Source organism: Symphalangus syndactylus, chromosome 2 (assembly GCF_028878055.3).
Source record: "Symphalangus syndactylus isolate Jambi chromosome 2, NHGRI_mSymSyn1-v2.1_pri, whole genome shotgun sequence".
NCBI lineage: Eukaryota > Metazoa > Chordata > Mammalia > Primates > Hylobatidae > Symphalangus > Symphalangus syndactylus.
Genome location: NC_072424.2, coordinates 67,663,989 through 67,686,823, shown reverse-complemented (window position 1 = coordinate 67,686,823; position 22,835 = coordinate 67,663,989). Strand labels below are relative to the sequence as shown.

The 22,835-nt window shown below is 42.1% G+C and overlaps 1 protein-coding gene across 6 annotated transcripts in view; it reads right to left on the bottom strand.

Annotated features, from left to right (window-relative positions):
• CASP8AP2 (caspase 8 associated protein 2) overlaps positions 1–22,835 on the bottom strand; it is a 49,257-nt gene that overhangs the window by 3,429 nt on the left and 22,993 nt on the right. For all 6 annotated transcript variants that reach the window (XM_055258924.2, XM_063619420.1, XM_055258926.2 and 3 more), the window contains 7 exons: positions 20,806–20,874; positions 19,129–19,229; positions 18,502–18,576; positions 16,586–16,701; positions 9,002–11,247; positions 4,607–7,733; positions 1,954–2,053 (listed from right to left, as the gene is read on the bottom strand). In XM_055258924.2, the coding sequence (XP_055114899.2) occupies positions 1,954–2,053; positions 4,607–7,733; positions 9,002–11,247; positions 16,586–16,701; positions 18,502–18,576; positions 19,129–19,229; positions 20,806–20,874 (5,834 nt within the window). The remainder of the gene's footprint in view (positions 1–1,953; positions 2,054–4,606; positions 7,734–9,001; positions 11,248–16,585; positions 16,702–18,501; positions 18,577–19,128; positions 19,230–20,805; positions 20,875–22,835) is intronic.

Genomic DNA, 22,835 nt, shown 5'->3' with positions numbered 1-22,835 from the left:
GAGCCGAGATCGCGCCATTGCACTCCAGCCTGGGCAACAAGAGTGAAACTCCGTCTTAAAAAAAAAAAAAGAAAGAAAAATATCTTCATACTAAAGGTGATTACTAGTTAACTTTTCAATATTGAACTTTTTTTTTTTTTTGAGATGGAGTTTCACTCTTGTTGCCCAGGCTGGAGTGCAATGGTGCGATCTCGGCTCACTGCAACCTCCGCTTCCCGGGTTCAAGTGATTCTCGTGCCTCAGCTTCCTGAGTAGCTGGGATTATAGGCATGCGCCACCACGCCCAGCTAATTTTTTTGTATTTTTAGTAGAGATGGGGTTTCTCCATGTTGGTCAGGCTGGTCTCGAACTCCCGACCTCAGGTGATCCGCCTGCCTCAGCCTCCCAAAGTGTTGGGATTACAGGCATGAGCCACCGCATCCGGCTTTTTTTTTTTTTTTTTTTTAAGAGACAGAGTCTTGCTGTCACCCAGGCTGGAGTGTGCAGTGTCAACAGCATAGCTTACTGTAAACTGGGCCCAAGCAATCCTCCCAGTCAGCCTTCCAAAGTGCTGGGATTACAAACATTAATTTTTTTTTTTTCTGAGACAGAGTCTCACTCTCTCACCAGGCTGGAGTGCAGTGGCATTATCTCAGCTCACTGCACCCCCGCCTCCTGGGTTCAAGCAATTCTCCTTCCTCCCAAGTAGCTGAGACTACAGGCACACGCTGCCACGCCCGGCTATTTTCTTTTTTTTCCATATTTTAGTAGAGATGGGGTTTCACCATATTGCCCAGGCTGGTCTCAAACTCCTGAGCTCATGCAATCCACCCACCTCGGCCTCCCAAAGTGCTAGGATTATGGGCGTGAGCCACCGTGCCCAGCCTAATATTAATATTTCTTAAACAAGCAAACATCAGTTTACAAAACAATCAGGATTGTCTCAGTCATACTTCTTCCAGTTACCAAGTTTTTAACAGTCCTACACTGAACCATACTTTTAAAGAGGCTGGCTAATAAATATCTACATATTCTAACACTCAAAAAGTAAATCTAAGCCAGCTCAGGAGTTCAAATCCAGCCTGGGCACCATAATGAGACTCCATCTCTTAAAACATTTTTTTCACGCCTGTAATCCCAGCACTTTGGGAGGCCAAGGTAAGCAGATCACATGAGACCCAGAGTTCAAGACCAGCCTGGCCAACATAGCAAAACCCCACCTCCCCAGTAATCTATTAAAAATACAAAAAATTAGCTGGGTGTGGTGGCACACATCTGTAATCCCAGATACTTGGGTGGCTTAAGCACAAGAATCACTTGAACCCAGGAGGTGACGGTTGCAGTGAGCCAAGATCACGCCATTGCACTCCAGCAGGGTCAACAAAGCAAGACTCTGTCTCAAAAAAAAAAAAAAATAAATAAAAAAAAAGACTGAGTGAAACTAACTTTAATTCAAAAAGAAAAAAATTCAATCTAAACATTTATTTATTTACTTTTGTCTGAAACAGGGTCTCACTCTGTCTCAGGCTGGTGTGCAGTGGCATGATCGCAGCTCACTGTAGCCTCAACCTCCTGGGCTCAAGTGATCAATTTGCCTCAGCCTCCCGAGTAGCTGGGACCACAGGTGCATGTCACCATGTCCTGCTATTTTTTTTGTTTTTTGTAGAGACATGGTCTCACTATATTGGCCAGGCTGGCCTTGAACTCCTGGGCTCAAGCGATCCTCCCTCCTCAGCCTTCCGAGCTGAGACCACAGGTGCACACGACAGCACCCACTAATTTTTTTAAATTTTTCTGTAGAGGCAGAGGTCTTACCATGTTGCCCGGATGGTCTCGAACTCCTGGCTTCAAGGGATCCTCCCACCTTGGCTGTGCTGGGATTACAGATGTGAGCTACCACACCTAGCCTAAATTTTAAGTATTTAGAGTAGCAACATCTGTGAACCAATAGAGATGTAAAAATTGGGTAGTTACCTGATTTGGATTTTTATCCAACTTGGCAGCTAAATATGCAAATGTTTTAAATGATGGCCCTCTTTTCTGACACTCCAATAAAATTTCCCGGTCATCATTTCTGAGGAGGAAAAATTGTATTTAGTTTTAGTACACTGTAGTAGAAAGGTAATAAAAATCCCACTGCCTTGAAGTCCACCAACCAGGGAAATTTAAACCCATAGGAAAAAGGAAAAGTGTATATACCAAAATATGGACAATGGGTATCTCTGAGAAATAAGATTTAGATGATTTTGCTCTATGAGTTCATATGTATTCTGTAACAAATGTACTGATTTATTTTCTTAATGACAAAATTAAAGTATTTCTTTTTAATTCTACCTTTAATGTATACACTAAAAAACTTAGGGCCCAAAGATGGTCACAGACATAATAAGCAGAAGAACCAGAACTAGGCCGGGTGCGGTGGCTCAAGCCTGTAATCCCAGCACTTTGGGAGCCCGAGGCGGGCGGATCACGAGGTCAGGAGATCGAGACCATCCTGGCTAACACGGTGAAACCCCGTCTCTACTAAAAATACAAAAAAAAATTAGCCGGGCATGGTGGCGGGTGCCTGCAGTCCCAGCTACTCGGGAGGCTGAGGCAGGAGAATGGCATGAACCTGGGAGGCGGAGCTTGCAGTGAGCCGAGACCACGCCACTGCACTCCAGCCTGGGCAACAGAGCGAGACTCCATCTCAAAAAAAAAAAAAAAAGAACCAGAACTAAAATAGAATCCATATCTTCTAATTCCCAGACCTCTGCTTTTTCTACATACTCTGACCAAATGGGTATTAATACAGTTGCTGAGATTTTATACTGCCACCTGCAAAGTTACCTGAAATGGGGATTTGAGGACTGTGGAATTAACAAAACTGATCACCAGTTTTCACAAAACTCAGCTTCTCTCATTAAGCATTCTAGTCAAGTATATCTACCTTTAGTCCAATGATTTATAACTGTGGTTACTTTTACATCTGAATGGGGTCTTGATTTTCTTAAACAGTTCATATAAAACTCAAAAGTGTATGGGCACAACATCTCATGCCTATAATCTAGCACTTTGGGAGGCAGAGGTGGGCAGATCACCTGAGGTCAGGAGTTCGAGACCAGCCTGACCAACATGGAGAAACCCTGTCTCTACTAAAAATACAAAATTAGCTGGGCGTGCCCTTGTAATTCCAGCTACTCGGGAGGCTGAGGCAGGAGAATCACTTGAACCTGGGAGGCAGAGGTTGCAGTGAGCCAAGATGGTACCATTGCACTCGAGTCTGGGCAACAAGAGTGAAACTCTGTCTCAAACAAACAAACAAAAACCCTCAAAAGTACAACCGGTTTACAAAACTGTAAACTTCTGGAGGAAAAATCAATTAGGTTGCTGCAAAAGTAATTGTGGTTTTGCACCAACCTATACCAACACTCCCATTTTTTGCTATTTCATCACTTGTCATTCCTTCTAAGATGTGCTTACACCAGTTCCTTCCAAATGAAATGTTTTTAATTTAAAAAACGAAGTTAAAACACACTTTTCCCCTTCACTTTTTAACTTTCTTTCACTTCACTTTTTTTAAATGAAAAACTTCACTTTTCTTAACTTCACAATAGAGCTTTTCAAAGTGAAAAGTTATATCCATGGTACTACTGCACACCTCTGGTTAAGAGCCACTGTTCTAGACTGTACAACCGTACAGCAGGACTGTACTCTAGAATGTATCTTCAACTAAATTTGGCCACTTTTGAAGTTATCATTTTCCTTATTTTAGGATGATAAAGCTATGAAGACATGAAAGATTAGGTATCTTTAGGTTTTCTTTTCTTTTTTTCCAGAGGGAGTCTCACACTGTCACCCAGGCTGGAGGGCAGTGGCGTGATCTCAGCTCACTGCAAGCTCTGCCTCCCAGGTTCACGGCCATTCACCTGCCTCAGCATTCTGAGTAGCTGGGACTACAGGCGCCTGCCACCACACCTGGCTAGGTATCTTTAGGTTTTCTTTTTTTTTTTGACAGAGTTTTGCTCTGTCACCCAGGCTGGAGTACAACCTTCGCCTCCCAGGCTCAAGTGATCCTCCTGCCTCAGCCTCCCAAGTAGCTGGGACCACAGGCCTGCACCACCATGCCTGGCTAATTTTTGTATGTGCTTTTCTTTTTTTTTTTGAGACGGAGTCTCGCTCTGTTGCGCCCAGGCTGGAATGCAGTGGCGCGATCTCAGCTCACTGCAGGCTCCGCCCCCACAGGTTCATGCCATTCTCCTGCCTCAGCCTCCCGACTGCTGGGACTACAGGCGCGTGCCACCACGCCTGGCTAAGTTTTTGTATTTTTGGTAGAGATTGGGTTTCACCGTGTTTGCCAGGATGGTCTCGCTCTCCTGACCTCGTGATCTGCCCACCTCAGCCTCCCAAAGTGCTGGGATTACAGGCGTGAGCCACGGCGCCCAGCCCTAATTTTTGTATTTTTTGTAGAGACAGAATTTCGCCATGTTGCTCAAGCTGGTCCCAAACTCCTGGGCTCAAGTGATCCACCTGCCTCAGAGTCCCAAATTATTGGGATTACAGGCATGAGCCACTGCGCCCAGCCAGACAGATTAGATTTTTGAGCTCAAAATTTCCTGGTGATTTAAATGTCTCACAAGATTCTTACCTTGTCCATAGAATGATAATTTCTCCCTTCTTTTTAATAACATTTTTTGCAGAAAGGCTTGTAGAAGTGGCAAGTGCTGCTGATGAATCCTTAATCCCTGGGGTTGCCTTTAATGATGAGGGATCTTTATTCACAGGAGGGGCCTTCTTCTTATTAGCTTTCTTTTGGTGAGCTTCAGTATTCTCACAAGAATCTTGGGTAGGTTTCTTGGTCTTTTCCTTATTAGTTAAGTCTGTTTCCTTTCTTTGTTTTTTATGAGGATGATTTAGATCAGAAAAGTTTCTTCTCTTTTTGTGAGCATTATGCAAAGTCCCAGGCAACTCCGAGTTATCACAATTTGATCCTGGCTCTGATTTTAATTCATCTTTTTTTACTTCACATGAACTGGGAGATTCTGTGGTCAAGTCGATATAGGGTTCCTCAACAATGCATTTTAAAGGCCTGTTTGCCATTTGTGCCCTTTCTTCCTTACAATTATCTTCATCTACCTGTATCACCCCACATTCCAAGTCTTCCACAGCTAATTCAGGATGATTACCTTCACTTTTAGTCTCACATGAAGCATCTTGTGTCAAATCAATAAAAGCACCTACAGTATCAGACTGCAAAGAATTGTCTAATATTTGAGCACTTTGATTTAAATTGCCTCCAGAACATCCTAACTGATCAATATTTAAAACTGTTACTTCTATGAATTCCCCCAAGTTTTTGGTTTCAGTGACTGGATCTTTCGTTAGATCTATGTATGTGTTTGGAAGATGTTCCCCGACAGCGTGTGAGATTTCTTCCATTGAAGGCAATTCTTCAATGCTTTCAGGCAGTTTTGTTTCCCATACTTGATGCAATTTGAAACATTCATCAGCCACTTCATCACTATGACCCATCTTATCTGAAGCATCTTTAAGAAATTCATATATATCAGGAACCTGTGTTTGTATCATAGAGCTCTGTTCTTCATGAGTTGACTTGCTATCAACATTTTTGTTGCAATTTTCCAATTCCTCCACAGATTTAAAAACTGTGTTCTGACATGAAATATATTCTTTCTCTGCTCCTTCATCAGCTTCCTTTCCATGTCTGGGCAAAGACATCAATGATTCATCAGGCATCATACTCTGTTTAAGACCAGAAGAGGTAGATGGTGTTGCACGTCGTATTTTCACAATGAAATGATCATTGGACTTTTCCATTATGACGGCATGCATAGGTAGATTAGGGTGGTACTGAAAGCCTGGAGCAACAGATCGGCTAGTCCAGGAAGAAGAACAACTTGATTTACTGCTTGAATTATCAGACTCCAGAGCTAAATGAATATCTTGCTCAGATGCATCCTCTTCCTCAAGTAAGGCATCTTCACTAAAATGAGCACTAATAACTTCTTCAGGAGTTGAACTGGACGACACATCAGGCTTTAAAAAACTGAGATGACCGTCTGACTTCAGAGGCGATGGTACTGTTAAAGAGACTGCTAGATCTTCAAGAAGTATGGAAGAAACGCAGGGCTTGCTCTTTTCTACACTACACACATTATCTTTACTTAAAGGTAGGTTAGTAGACACTTCAAACATACAACTTTCATCCAACACATCAGGATGAACCGGCAATGAAAGCCCTGAAGACAGAGATGGACCTTTTTCAGATGATAATAATGACCAATTATCATCACTAATCATTTTAGGACATGGAGAAGCCACCCCTGAAACTAGCTCTTCTGTTGTACAAACTGGTATAGACTCGCACTTAAGAGTCTCTAGCAGCTGCTTCTCTGGAGTCTTTAACTCCCACTCACTTTTTTCAGTACAGTTAACACTGCTGTCTAAAAGATCAGAACCTTGCAACAAACTTTTAAATATTTCACCCATTTGTGCATCACTCACTAAATTAAAAGTAAGGCTCGATGCTTGCTGTTCGGTAAGAATCTCGAAACTTCGTTCTGGCTTCAAAGTTGCATGCTGGGATGTCTGTGCATCCTCTATGCTGCTTCCTTCGTTTTTTTCTGACTTTGGGGTGCTTGGACAGTGTAGTTCCAAGGAGCGCTCTTCGGATTGAGAGTTCTTTATATTATCAAAGCAATTGTTAAAATTTTTTTTAATGTCATGCTTTACAGTGTTAATACTGGAGTTATTTTGGTCTTGATAACTTTCCTCAGATTTTTTACATCCCACAAAAGACTTATAATGAACAGGGTCTTCTGATTTTGATAATTTTTCTTTCAGCAATTCTTTGCTGGAGTTGTCCACACTCCGTTTCTGACTATTTGAATACTGTGCATTCTGTTTACTTGTTTTTTCAAGTTTGCCTTCATCACTATCTCTTCCAAAGTTTTTGGAATCACATACTAAGATTTTCTTAAGCTTTGCAAACAAATAATCAAGTTGGTCATCTACAAACTTCCACAATTTTTTTTTCATATCTGGTAGCTGCTGTTCAAATAAACGATCAACTATGCCATTCTTTTTAACTTGCTTAAGTTTAGACTCTATAACATCACAGAGATTCTTCTGTAAGGTAGTCACTGACTTAGAGATTTTGTGTAAGTTGAGATGTTTAATTAGAGATGTAAAACTCAAAATTGCTGACTCAATAATTCTGTGAAATTGGATTAATGAAAATTTTGCCTTGAATTTCATGTAATTTTTTCTTACATGTTTTCTTATCATTCGTAACATGTGCATGATCTCTTGTTCAGAAGAGGGTGCAGCAATAATTGGAACTATTTTTTCCAAGCTGGAAGTGCTCATCACTTTATCTTTCTTCTCTGTTTTTGAAGATCTGCTAGATTTATCAGGTCTTTTATTCCATTTGTTATTGGTCTGATGGATCCTTACATGTGTTTTCCTACTGTCTTTATCTAAACACACAGTACTTTTCCCACGTCGTGGGATAGTCTTTGACTTCCGCACATCCGCTGACGCTCTAGGCTTGGAATTTTTTTCAAAACTTTCTTGTGGTTTAGATGTTTCACTATCACTTCTAATTTCTCCTTCTTCTAATTCATCTAATGGTGAATTCTTACATGTGTCTGCTTCTGTACATTTGTCAGATTTGTAAATTGGCTTTCGATTTTCCTTATTGAGATCAGACTGACTCTTAGAGGTAGAATGAGCTGAATTTGGTAAAAGCACATCTGTAGAAGAGAAAAATATATTAAGGACATTTATAGAAGATAAAAGTATATTAAAGTTTAGTCATTTGACATGTTCATATTAAATATTACATATAACAAAAAATTAAATACTGAGGCAATTCACTGTTTCACTAGTTCTTTTTGAAGCAGGATGTTAATGCCTAATATTTGTATCACTGATTTTTTTGAGAACGAAGTCTTGCTGTGTCGCCCAGGATGGAGCGCAGTGGTGCAATCTTGGCTCACTGCAACTTCTACCTCCCGGGTTCAAGCCAATTCTCCTGCCTCAGCCTCCTGAGTAGCTGGGACTACAGGTGACTGCCCCCACGCCCAGCTAATTTTTGTATTTTTAGTAGAGACAGGGTTTCACCACGTTGGCCAGGCTGGTCTCGAACTCCTGACTTCATGATCCACCTGCCTCAGCCTCCCAAAGTGCTAGGATTACAGGTGTGAGACACCATGCCCAGCCTGTATCATTGGTTTTTATTGATCTTAAAAAGTGCTTGGGGCCAGGCGCGGTGGCTCACGCCTATAATCCCAGCACTTTGGGAGGCTGAGGAGGGTGGATCACAAGGTCAAGAGATCCAGACCAACCTGACCAACATGGTGAAACCTCATCTCTACTAACACAAAAAGTAGCCAGGCATGGTGGCGGGTGCCTGTAATCCCAGCTACTTGGGAGCCTGAGGCAGGAGAATCACTTGGGCCTGGGAGGCGGAGATTGCAGTGAGCCATGACTGCACCACTGCACTCCAGCCTGGTGACAGAGTGAGACTCTCTCTCAAAAAAAAAAAAAAAAAGGAAACAAAAAAACAACTCTGACTGGGTGCAGTGGCCCACACCTATCACCTATAGTCCCAACACTTTGGGAGGCCAAGACGGGCAGATCATGAGGTCAGGAGTTCAAGACCAGCCTGGCCAATATGGTGAAACCCTGTCTCTACTAAAAAAAATACGAAAATTAGCTGGGAGTGGTGGCATGCGCCTGTAGTCCCAACTACTTGGGAGGCTGAGGCAGGAGAATTGCTTGAACTCAGGAGGCAGAGGTTGCAGTAAGCCAAGATCGTGCACACTGCACTCCAGCCTGGGGGACAGTGAGACTTCATCTAAAAAAAAAACAAAAAAACTCTCCATGTGCACTTCTAGATAACAGGGGCTGAGTAAGATGCTACTTTTTATGTTATCAAAAAAGAAAAAGCACCAATTTATCTTATGTATTTTACATTCTCATAAAATGCAAAGTTATAGAAGATAATACAAACTATTACCTTTATGACTGTTATTATACACTGGAACATGAGGTGGGCTTTCATTTGTAAGAACTTTTGCTACAGGTCTCACTGGACTATTCAGAGGACTGATGGCTTCTGGAATAGGTCTCAGGTGATTAAGGTCAATGCTCAAAACTGAGTTATCATCATCATGATATACTGAGTTTGTTTCACCAGTTGCCATTCTGTGGTCCATTAACTCTGTCTGCTGAAGTGAAGAATCTAGAGTCTCTTTAGGTAAGCAAGGCTCCAAATGACACGACTTACTCTCAACCAGTGGTGTAACTATAACAGAAGGCTCAAATTTTGGGTTATTATCTTCTGAAAGCATTATTGGCAAAATATCAGCTTCTTCAATTGAAGGCTGCAAAATGCTTTCAGTGGTTTCACCCGCTGTTGTTGAAAGTGCCACCTTCATTTCCATACCTTCAGAAATACCACAAGAATCTGAATTATCATTTCTTTTGGTATCCAATTCCAAGCCAAAGTTTTGAGACACATCTGCTTGTAATACATCCATTACCACAGGAGCTGCTGCCCTTCCATTATTAATGGTTTGTTTCATTCCTGTTGATGGAAACAAGGATTCTGTCTGTTGTATTTCCATAGGAGATGGGAAGGAAGTCTCTGTACCACAAATGGGCACTTCACAATGCATAGTATTGTCAACAGATCTAACTAACAAACTATTTTCATCTTCCATTTTGGTTTCTGAGATACCGATCCTGGGTTCAGTCACTGCTAGAAGAGCAACCTTTGGTTCCAATAACGTTGACTTGGTTTCCCCCATGGTATGTTCACTGACAGAGGCTTCCCCCAAGATATGTTCACTGATGGAGGGAACATATGCCACTGTTTTAGCTTGCACTGAAGACTCTGAATCACATACACCACTGGACTTGGGAACATCAGTTATTTTATGCTGATTATCCTGAGAAACAGGCTGCTTTTTAGCAGGAGAAAGAGTTAAGTTCAATTTTTTCATAAAACTCAATTTTAGGTCTTTGTTTTTTGTTTCATTTGGACCACACTCGGCTTTCGTTGCAAGCTCTTTATTATCTGCTCCTTCAGAAACACCATTATCAAGGACTTCTCCCTTATCAGTCTTTGGCTCATTCTGTTTCTTTAAATCAGTAGTGGTTTTCTTAGTTTCCTTATTAGCCTTCTGCAAATGTTCTGTAGGTACTCTTTTTTCATTTCTAATATGCCTATTTTCTTCTTTGCTTTCTCGTTCTCTTTTCCTCTTATCTTCAGTTCTATGTCTTTCTGCTTTTAAAGATGTATTTTCCCTCTGGTGCATAGCATCAACTTCCTTAGAGTCAATATTTTTGTGAGTTCTACTGTTTGAAAGAGAAGATGGACATCTTCCATCTTGAAAACTATGACTGTTTACACTCCTGTCTCTTTTACAATCTTCCCATCCTCTTCTCTCTTCTAGATGGTATTTACTTGAATTATGAGAAAATGTTATTTCATTCTTGGAATGAGGAAGTGATGCTCGTTCAGCTCTTCTCCAGTGATCTTGGTCCTTTACTACTGATTTAGGTTTTTGATCAACTTTTCTTTCTTCTTTGTCTTGTGATTTAACTTCTTTCCTATTTATATTTTGTGATCTTTCACTTTGTCTTTCTAGTTTTTTGTCACTTTGAGAGTCTACTCGACTGTGTGACCCTTCTCCAGGGGTCTCTTTCTCCCAAGAAGAGTTAATGCGTTCACCTTTATAGTCAGAATCTGAGTTACTTTTAAACTTTGAACTTTTGCTTTCAGTCTTTGATTCACCTTTACCATATTTCTCGGGATGTCCTTGTAGCCTTTGACTAGCCTCCAATATCTTTGGTTCACCATCACCACAGCCAGTACTTAAGTCTTTTCGTACTCTTTCAGTTCCTCTGTTAAACTGGCTATATCTAATATCTTTTCTTCCTCTTCTACTATCCTCATTGGAGCTACCCTCACCAACCTGATAATGAGAACGTGACCAAACACCATTAGTGCAGTGTTTCTCGACAGATGTAGGTAAATGTGAAGTACTCCTTTTATCAGAATGTGGTTTTCCTTCCTTTTCCAGATTTGGCAGTGAAGTGCTATGATGTACATCTTTAGAAACATCACTTTTAGCTCTGTGATCAGTCTTTGAACAATCATCCAAATGTGGAGATCTAGATTTAAGATCTTTTGTTTTAACTGTATCAAATGTCCTTGCAGTTTTATGATTATTTCGAAAATGTGGAAACTCAGACAATCTATTGTGAAATAAAAAAAAAGTTAGATTATATTTAGCAATATTCCAAACTGTATTCACATGAGTAATTCATGATTAAGAAATTACCAGCTTTGGCCAGGCATGGTAGCTCATGCCTGTAATCCCAGCACTTTGGGAGGCCAAGGCAAGTGGATCACTTGAGGTCAGGAGTTTGAGACCAGCCTGGCCAACCTGGTGAAACCCCGTCTCTACCAAAAGTACACAAAAATTAGCCAAGCGTGGTGGCAGGCACCTGTAATCCCAGCTACTTGGGAGCTGAAGCAGGAGAACTGCTTGAACCTGGGAGGCGGAGGTTGCAGTGAGCCGAGACTGTGCCACTGTACTCCAGCCTGGGTGACAGAGCAAGACTCTGTCTCAGCCTCAACCTCCTGGTTGAGAAAGAAATTACCAGCTTTGGCCAGATGTGGTGGCTCATGCCTGTAATACCAGTACTTTAGGAGGACAAGGTGGGAGGATCACTTGTTTGAGCCCAGGAGTTCAAGATCAGCCTGGGCAACATAGTGACATCCTGTCTCTAAAAAAATTTTTTGTTTTAATTAGCCAGGCATAGTGGTACATGCCTGTGGTCCTAGCTACTCGGAAGGCTGAGGTGGGAGGATCACTTAAGACCAGGAGGTTGAGGCTGCAGTGAGCCATGATTGCGCTATTGCACTCCAGCCTGGGTGACAGAACGAAGTGAGACCCTGTCCCTAAAAAAAAGAAGAAAAAGAAATTACCAGCTTCCAACTAAATTAGCCTGTTTTTAAAACATGAAATTCTCTTTCATGTGCTTTGCTCAAATAAGTTTTGAGGACCTGAGGATCTATCCCAATACTTGCCAGTGGCTCTTAGACTTACTTCACCACAGTGCATAACTCCCCAGCGAACCATGAGTTCACTTCTTTTAGAACAAGTGACATTATTTTCTTGCCTTATTCATTCTAGCTCAACTAAAACACAAAGAAAAGTAAAATCTTGCTAAACAACAGACATGATCAAAGTAAAACTCTACATAATTCTCTATCCTAGTTTTCTGTTTCACATACAATCCCATAGCAAGCCAAAGCACCAACGGCCATCTTAAGATGTTATATACTATGCAAAAGTAAAAGGAATAAAGAGTTTTAATTCTTTCCTAGGAGAATAGTATATATTTACTGTTTAAAACAAACAAAAATCTAAGTCTTAAGGTTTTATATTAGTGTTTAAAAAAACTGGTAGGTTTCCTAGCAATAAAGTGTAGATAGCTCAATTTAGCTTTTTTTTTTTGAGACAGGGTCTCCCTCTTTCACCCAGGCTGAGTGCAGCGGCATGGTCATGGCTCACTGCAGCCTTGATGTCCTAGGCTCAAGCAATCCTCTCACTTCAACCTTCCAAGTAGCTGGGACTACAGGCACAAGCCACCACGCCCAGCTAATTTTTAATTTTTTGTAGAGATGGGATCTCACTATGCTGCACAGGCTGGTCTCAAACTCCTGGACTCAAGCAATTCTCCTGCCTTCACCTCCCAAAGTACTGGGGTTACAGACATGAGCCACTGTGCCTGGCCTATTCTGGCTTCTGGTAATAACTTAATCTTCCAGAACTTCCATAATTTCTCTGAAATTTCATATATCTATTTCTAATCAGTAGTAAATGTGTAGAAAAACCCAAAACTTAAAAAACTCACAAATATAGGGAGATTGTTATAAGAGAGGATTAGAAAAACACACAACCTAAAACAATATGTAAACCTCATATGAACCCTGTTATGGATTGTGTCCCCTCTCCCGACCAAATTCATAATTTGAAGTTCTAAGCCATTGTTCTTCAGAATATGACCTTATTTAAAGGGTCTTTACAGAAATAATCAAGTTAAAGTGGTGTCCTCAAGGTGGGCCCTAATGCAATATTACTGGTGTTCTTATAAAAAGGGGGAAATTTGGACACAGAGATACATTTAGAAAGAGGATATAAAGAGACATAGGAAGTAGACAACCATCTATAAGTACAGAGGCCTGAATCAGATCCTTCCTTCAGAGCCCTCAAAAGAAACTAACTTTGCTGACACTTTCATTTTGGACTTCTAGCCTCCAGGACTGTGAGACAAATTTTGGTTGTTAAGGCCATCCATTTCTGGTAGTTTTGTTACACTAAGCCTAGGAAACTAATATAGATACTGACTCAACCGACCAACTATTGGTAGATACCTTTGAGATCACTGGGGAAATGTAAACACGAAAAGCACTAACCATAAAAGGAACACCCTTGAAGCTGGGTGCAGTGGCTCATGCCTGTAATCCCAGCACTCTGGAGGGCCAGGCGGGCAGATCACTTGAGGTCAGGAGTTTCAAACCAGCCTGGCCAAAATGGTGAAACCCCGTCTACTATAAACACAAAAAAAATCTTTTTTATTTTTTTTATTTTTTTTTACAGGTGGTGCATGCCTGTAATCCCAGCTACTCGGGAGGCTGAGGTGGGAGGATTGCTTGAACCCAGCAGGCAAAGGTTGCAATAAGCTGAGATCACACCACTGCACTCCAGCCTGGGCAACAGAGCAAGACTCTGCCAAAAAAAAAAAAAAAAAGGCTGTGCACAGTGGCTCACGCCTGAAATCCCAGCACTTTCGGAGGCCAAGGTGGGTGGATCGCCTGAGGTCAGGAGTTCAAGACCAGCCTGACCAACATGGTGAAACCCCGTGTCTACTAAAAATACAAAAATTAGCCAGCATGGTGGCGGGTGCCTGTAATCCCAGCTACTCGGGAGGCTGAGGCAGGAGAATGCTTGAACCTAGGAGGCGGAGGTTGGAGTGAGCCGAGATCACGCCACTGCACTCCAGCCTGGGCAACAGAGTGAGACTCCATCTCAAAAAATAAAAAAAATTTTTAATTAGTCGGGTGTGGTGGCGAGCACCTGTAATCCCAGCTACTCAGGAGGCAGAATCACTTGAACCTGGGAGGCGAAGGTTGCAGTGAGCTGAGATTGCACCATTGCACTCCAGCCTGGGCGACAGAGTGAGGCTCTGTGTAAAAAAAAAAAAATAAAAAAATAAAAAAATAAAAAAAATAAAAGCTGGGCACAGTGGCTTATGCCTGTAATCCTAGCACTTTGGGAGGCCGAGGCAGGCGGATCATGAGGTCAAGAGATCAAGACCACCCTGGCCAACATGGTGAAACCCCATCTCTACTAAAAATACAAAAATTAGCCAGGCACAGTGGCGCGCGCCTGTAGTCCCAACTACTGAGGAGGCTGAGGCAGAAGAATTGCTTGAACCCAGGAGGGGGAGGTTGCAGTGAGCCAAGATCACGCCACTGCACTCCAGCCTGGCAACAGAGTGAGACTCCATCTTAAAAAAAAAAAGTGAGGCCGGGCGTGGTGGCTCAAGCCTGTAATCCCAGCACTTTGGGAGGCTGAGGCGGGCGGATCACGAGGTCAGGAGATCGAGACCATCCTGGCTAACAGGGTGAAACCCCGTCTCTACGAAAAATACAAAAAATTAGCCGGGCGTTGTGGCGGGCGCCTATAGTCCCAGCTGCTCGGGAGGCTGAGGCAGGAGAATGGTGTGAACCCGGGAGGCGGAGCTTGCAGTGAGCCGAGATAGCGCCACTGCACTCCAGCCTGGGAGACAGAGAAAGACTCCGTCCCAGGCCGGGCGCGGTGGCTCATGCTTGTAATCCCAGCACTTTGGAAGGCCGAGGCGGGCGGATCACGAGGTCAACAGATCGAGACCACGGTGAAACACCGTCTCTACTAAAATTACAAAAAAAAAATTAGCCTGGCGTGGTGGCGGGCGCCTGTAGTCCCAGCTACTCGGAGAGGCTGAGGCAGGAGAATGGCGGGAACCTGGGAGGCAGAGCTTGCAGTGAGCCGAGATTGCGCCACTGCACTCCAGCCTGGGAGACAGAGCGAGACTCCGTCTCAAAAAAAAAAGACTCCGTCTCAAAAAAAAAAAAAAAAAAAAGTGAGTTAGTAGAAAGAAAGAAAACGAAAACAAGTTTACAAGTTTAGACAACTTTTTCAGAGGTTAGGCTATGAAGATATGAACTTCTCTGGAGCAAAATATTGCCTCCAACCAATAAAAGAGAGAAATTAATGGAGAAAATCCCCTTGAGAAAGAAAATAATATACAATTGAGGGATAGTATAAGGGCTGTTTATTAATAGGGTATATGAGCACAGATGCCCTCTTGATATTTTAGTAATTTAGTGGGGACCTAGAAGAACCCATGACATATACACCAGCATCTCATCAGGGCAAACAGTATTAGAGCAAGAACTCAGTGTTTTAGGAAACTAAATATATTCAGAGAAATATGTGGCAATGTTCTATTTTTATGTGCTTCCTTTTATTTTTTTTGAGATGGAGCCTCGCTGTCACCAAGGATGGAATGCAGTAGTATGATCTCAGCTCACTGCAACCTCTGCCTCCCAGGTTCAAGTGATTCTCCTGCCTCAGCCTCCCAAGTAGGTGGAATTATAGGCACCCACCACCATGCCTGGCTAATATTTTTTTTTTTTGAGATGGAGTTTCACTCTTGTTGCCCAGGCTGGAGTGCAATGGCACAATCTCGGCAACCTATGCCTCCTGGGTTCGAGAGATTCTCCTGCCTCAGCCTCCCAAGTGGCTGTGATTCTGGGTATGCGCCACCATGTCCAGCTAATTTTGTTTTTTTTTTTTTAGTAGAGACGGGGTTTCACCATGTTGGTCAGGTTGGTCTCGAACTCCTGACCTCAGGTGATCTGCCCGCCTCGGCCTCCCAAAGTGCTAGGATTACAGGCATGAGCCACCACGCCCAGCCAAATTTTTGTATTTTTAGTAGAGACAGGGTTTCACCCTGTTGGCTAGGCTGGTTTCGAACTCTTGAGCTCAAGTGATCTGTCCCCTTCAGCCTCCCAAAGTGCTGGGATTACAGGTACGAGCCACTGCGCCTGGCCACAATGTTCTATTAATAATCATATGTGGGTCAAGCATGGTGGCTCACCCCTATAATCCCAACACTTTGGGAGGCAGAGGCAGGAGGATCACTTGAGGCCTGGAGTTCAAGACCAGTGTGGGCTACATAGTGAGACCCTGTCTCCACCAAAAATAAAAAATAAAAAAATTAGGCAGACATGGTGTTGTGCACCTGTTGTCTCAGCTACTTGGAAGGCTGAGGAAGGAGGATCCCTTGAGCCCAGGAGGTGGAGGCTACATTGAGTTATAATTACACCACTGCATTCCAGCCTGGGTGACAAAATGAGACCCTGTCTCTAAAAAAAAAAAAAAAAAAATACATTATTTTCATCTTTCCTCTCAAAGTTAAAAATATTCCACATATCAATACCCACTTAATTTATAACAGCTACACTGCTCAGTAATACCTTTGGTGAAGATTACTTATTTCTTCATCCTTGCGGTTTATTTCCACTCTGGCAGTTTTGATAAGTGCTGAAATATTCTTCTTAAGAGACTGGTTTTCGTTTATTAAGCTGAAATTCTAAAACACCACAAACTATATTAATAAAGTACATACCTATAGGGTTACTAATACTATTACATATATTAGCTGATAATTATTGAATGTTAACTACATGCAGGCATCACACATTTATAAGCCCTATGAGGAGTACTATTTATCCCTCTTATACAGGTGGGGAAGCTGAGACTATGAGAAGATAACTGGAAGGCCGAGGTGGGCGGATCACGAGGTCAGGAGATCGAGACCATCCTGGCTAACACTGTGAAACCCCGTCTCTACTAAAAATACAAAAAATTAGCCGGGTGTGGTGGCGGGCGCCTGTAGTCCCAGCTACTCAGGAGGCTGAGGCAGGAGAATGGCGTGAACCCAGGAGGAGGAGCTTGCAGTGAGCCGAGATTGTGCCACTGCCCTCCAGCCTGGGCGACAGAGCAAGACTCCATCTCAAAAAAAAAAAAAAAAAGAGAAGATAACTGGCACCAGAAATAGTCCCACTTAAAGTGAAACTACTTAAAATAGAGATTGAAATGAAAAACCAATGAACAGCAGAAAAAGTAAGTTCTGCCTGGGCCATGATCTTGAAAATTGAAAATAAAAATGATAAGAATTAGGTTATATTTAACAGCTTTGGTTAAATTTGCAAAGATGTATTAGTCCAGTCTGGGCGTGGTGGCCCACGCCTGTAATCCCAGCACTTTGGGAGGCCAAGGCAGGTGGATCGCCTAAGGTCAGGAGCTCAAGACCAGCCTGGCCAACATGCTGAAACCCTGTCTCTACTAAAAATACAACAATTAGCCAGGTGTCGTGGCGGGTGCCTGTAATCCCAGCTACTTGGGAGGCTGAGGCAGGAGAACCACTTGAGCCTGGGAGGTGGAGGTTGCAGTGAGCTGGAGGTTGCAGTGAGCCGAGATCATGCCACTGCACTCCAGCCTGGTGAAGAGCGAGGCTCCATCAAAAAAAAAAAAAGATGTATTAGTTCCCAGATAAACAAAGAAAGAATTGAGAGTTCACTGGTTCTTTCAGGGGAAAGAGAAGGAAGAGATACAATTTTACCAAAAAGTAAAAACTAGAACAGGACATGACATTCCTGATTTTTGCAGCACAGTCACAAAATAGGCCATTTTGGCAAAAGCTGTGAAGGCATCATCAGTGTCTCCCAAGAGCCATCTTAAACCCGTATCTTTGCTCCTCAAAACCATTCTTTTAAACCAGTTGTCATCATCTCCACAAATTTTCTATTAATTAACTATTAATTGGCCTAAGTCTAACAGACCCTTTATAATCAATGTCATTTAACAAATCAAGCCGTTTTCCTTTATCAGTTTCATCAACTCGGGAAATAATGCATATTTGCCACATTTGCTATTTCATTCAATTTCACCAACTCAGGAAATAATGCATACTTGCCACATTTGCTATTTCATTTAATACTAAAAGAAAGCTTCCTTATAAACTGTCAACAGTTTTAACATTTTAATTTCTATTTATAACAACTTTTTTTTTTTTTCTTTAAGTGACAGGGTCTTGCTCTGTCACCCAGGCTGGAGTGCAGTGGCAAAATCACAGCTCACTGTAACTTCAAACTCCTGAGTTCAAGAGTCCTCCCTCCTCAGCCTCCTAAGTAGCTAGGACTACAGGGGGCCATACACAGCTAATTGTTTTATTTTTTTGTAGAGATGAGGTTTCGCTACCTTGCTAAGGCTGGGCTCAAACTCCTGGCCTCAAGCAATCCTCTCACCTCTGCCTCTCAAAGTGCTGAAATTACTGGTGTGAGTCACTGTGCCTGGTAATTTGTTTTTTATGTTTTCATTTATACCCTACCTGTGTCTGTATTTCTTTAAACTTTTTCATCAGCTCTTTCATTTGTAGTTGACATTTTCCATATTCTACTTGCAACTATAAAATATAAAAGGATTAATTTAAGTATCATTCAAAATTATTTTCTTAGCTTAATTGCCATTTCAAAATATTTTAAAATTTGCAAATCAATTCACTAAGAAGGCAGATGAGGTCTACTTCTACCAGAAAGATAACCAGTTTTAAAGTTAAGCCTACAAATAATCTATTTTGTTTAGTTTCACATTCAACATCCAAACCTTAAAATTCAAATATAGTAGAAAGAAATAGAAATCTCAGGACATTTTATGCAACATATAATTTAACTTTGTACATATCATGAAAGAAAAAATGTTATAACACTGTTTGGCTGTTGAGGTTTTATATTCAGATACTTAAATTGGGTCAAGCAAAATTATAACCAAATTTAGACAAGTGTTCAGAAAACTTTCCTTTAAAAAGCAGGTCTGAAGACAAAAACTGATTTAAATATTTGTTAGTCTCTGAGCTAAGTTCCTAAACAAAATATTTGTTCAAAACTAAGCAGCTGACTACTCTTCAGAAGCTACAAAACAGTAAATAACTGTCCTTAATAATTGTGGCAACCCATACATCATTATATGTTGCCTCCTTTGCAGTTCCTTCTTCAGTCAGGATCTCTTCATATAAGTCCAAACAATTTCTTGATGGTACACAGGATTTGGAAGCGCTGTCTAAAAACAAACAAACGAAAAAAACCTCCCATAAAAATACTTGTTACGCTTTTTGTTTTGTTTTTTTTGAGTCTCGCTCTGTCACCCATGCTAGAGTGCAGTGGCAGTGGCGCAAATCTTGGCTCACTGTAGCCTCGCCCTCCCAGGTTCAAGCCATTCTCATGCCTCAGCCTCCCGAGTAGCTGGGATTACAGGCGCACGCCGCCATGTCCCACTAATTTTTGTATTTTTAGTAGAGACGGTGTTTCACCATGTTGGCCAGGCTGGTCTCGAACTCCTGACCTCAAGAAATCCACCCGCCTTGGTCTCACAAAGTGAAAATATTTGTCACACCTTTTTTTTTTAGGAGTCTCCCTCTGTCGCCCAGGCTGGAGTACAGTGGCGCAATCTTGGCTCACTGCAACCTCCACCTCCTGGGTTCAACGATTCTTCTGCCTCAGCCTCCCTGAGTAGCTGGGACTATAAGCACGTGCCACCATGCCCAGCTAATTTTTTTTTGTATTTGTAGTAGAGACGAGGTTTCACTATGTTGGCCAGGCTGGTCTCCAACTCCTGACCTCAGGGGATCCGTCCGCCTCAGCCTTGCAAGGTGCTGGGATTACAGGCGTGAGCCACCGTGCCCAGCTTTGTTAACACTTTTTGATATTTTGTCTGCTTCAAAGATTATACATTTCTCCATCTCCTATACTTCATCCTACATTTCACTTATCCTACATTCCAAATTTATACTGATTTTACAGACGGACTACCAATTTACCTAAAATGGTTGTGTCAACCAAATTAGGCATGAAGATCATAACTGTTCAAAACTCTAAGAAATCTGATTATGGAAAAGGTTTCTAATTTGAATAGGTCATTAGATTCTCAGCATATCACTCTTACTGATACGTTTAAAAATATTTATAGTAACTTACACTTTTCAAATGTTCTAACATCATATAACCTTCAAGAGTATGAGTGCGGCCAGGCGTGGTGACTTACGCCTGTAATCCCAGCACTTTGGGAGGCCGAGGTGGGCGGATCACGATGTCAGGAGATCGAGACCATCCAGGCTAACATGGTGAAACCGTGTCTCTCCTAAAAATACAAAAAATTAGCCAGGTGTGGTGGCACATGCCTGTAGTCCCAGCTACTTGGGAGGCTGAGGCAGGAGAACCACTTGAACCCAGGAGGCAGAGGTTGCAGTGAGCCAAGATCAAGCCACTGCACTCCAGCCTGGGCAACAGAGTGAGACCCCATCTCAAAAAAAAAAAAAAAAAAAAAAGAGTATGAGTGAGTAGTAACTGACACCAGCACTAGTTGCACTTCAATAGTAGAAAATGTTTTTGCACAAGGCTCAATTAAATCTGAGACCAAGATGAATAAAAAACCTGTGTGCTAATTTGTTTTTCTGATCAAGCTTTGGTTAAGATTGGGTTCTGGAAGTTACTGTGGGGGAAAAGAAAGAAAAGAATTACCTCAGCGTAATTACAAAGAATGGGCAAATTGTTTAGGAGCTATGATATACCAGGATTTAGTAACCACAAAACAATGAACTGACCAAAAAAAAGAAACTATTTTTATGGAATTCACATACCAGAAACAGCACTGTCCAACCCAGCGTATATGTCCAATGAGCCTTCATCATTGTTCTTAAGAGGAGAAGCTGCAAGAAAGGCAAAGACTAGTTAAAAATGACTTTAGGCACTGAGATTTTTCCATTCCTACACTGAAGGACCAGGAAAAGAAAGAGATTTAACAGTTTTGCTTTAAATAAGAGATAAGCCAGGCACGGTGGCTCACGCCTGTAAACTCAGCACTTCGGGAGGCTGAGGCAGGCGGATCGCTTAAGCTCAGGAGTTCAAGACTAGCCTGGGCAACAGGGCGAAACCTCATCTCTACTAAAAATACAAAAAAAGGCCGGGCGTGGTCGCTCATGCCTGTAATCCCAGCACTTTGGGAGGCCGAGGTAGGCAGATCACTTTGAACCCAGGAGTTGGAGACCAGCCTGGACAACACGGTGAAACTCTGTCTCTACTAAAAATACAAAAATTAGCCAGGAGTGGTGGTGCATGCCTGTAATCCCAGCTACTAGGGGGATTGAGGTACGACAATTGCTTGAACCCGGGAGGTGGAGGTTGCAGTGAGCCAAGATTGTGCCCCTGCACTCTAGCCTGGATTTCAGAGTGAGACCATGTCTCAAATTAAAGAGAGAGAGAGAGAGAGGGAGAGAGAGAGACAGACAGACATTACAGACACTGTCTCTACACATAGTTATAAACAGGAAGATTTTGGCACACAGATTTATTTATTGACTACCTCAGATATAGACTTTAAAAATTCAGTTTCAAAAATATACTAGTGAGGCCAGGAGCAGTGGCTCACACCTGTAATCCCCCCACTTTAGGAGGCTGAGGAGAGAGGATTGCTTAAGCTCAGGAGGTCAAGACAGGCTGGACAGTGTGGTGGCACATGGGAGGCTGAGGTAGACTGCTTGAGCCCAGAAGGTCAAGGCTGCAGCGAGCCATGATTATGCCACTGCACTCCAGCCTGGGTGACAGTGCGAGATCCTGTCTCATACATATATATTCTACTGAAAGAGTTCCAATTCCAGTTATAGCAGAGTAGTTTCTACGAAACCAATCCTTCTGCAGGTAACTACTGTAGACACTAAATAAAACATTCGAAGCTATCTAAAGAGCTAGAGAACAACCTAAAGCAGGCAAAAACTAAAAGGGTAATGACAACTGAAAGAAAATACCACCTCCCAAGTTCCCTGTCCCCTTTTATTACTGCTTTTTGTATAAAGACAGGCCCTAGTTGTAGCTACACTGGGCAGTGACAGCTCAAGATAGAAACCTCCAGTCCTAGTAGCTTGAAGAACCGGAGAAAAGAATTTGTCATGGTAACAGTGACTAGTACATGAAAGGGGAATTACAGAAATCCACAAAGAGCATTACCTAAATTCTGCCCAAATCTCTGGGTGACCCTCAAAAAAGGGTAGAACTCCAAAAAGCCAGCTAAATCTAAAACAGATATTTCAGTTGCTCTTACAGAAGAGACCGAATTGTAAGTTCAGGTGAGTTAAATATCTGCTAAAATTAAAAACAACTCTTCAGAGGAATGTTAACAGCATCCAGTGTCTAACGTTTCATTTACAATGTTGATTATTCAATCCAAAGTTACTACATGGTGGCCAGGTGCAGTGACTCACACCTGTAATCCCAACACTTTGGGAGGCCAAGGCCAGAGGATTGCTTGAGCCCATGAGTTCAAGACCAGTCTAGGTAACATGGTAAGACTCTGTCTCTACAAAAAAAATTAAAAGAAAATTAGCTGAGCATGGTGGCAGATGCCTGTAGTCCCAGCTACTCAGGAGACTGAGGCAGGAGGATGACTTGAACCAAGGAGGTCGAGGCTGAAGTGAGCCATGTTCATGCCGCTATACTCCAGCTTGGCTGACAGAGGAAGAACTTGTCTCCAAAAAACCCACACAGACAAACACAAACTTACTACATAGAAAATCTCAGAAACAATGAAAAAGAACCAAATGAAAAACCTACAACTGAAGATTACAATATCTAATATAAAAAATTACTGGATGTACTTGACCGGAGAACCACTGAA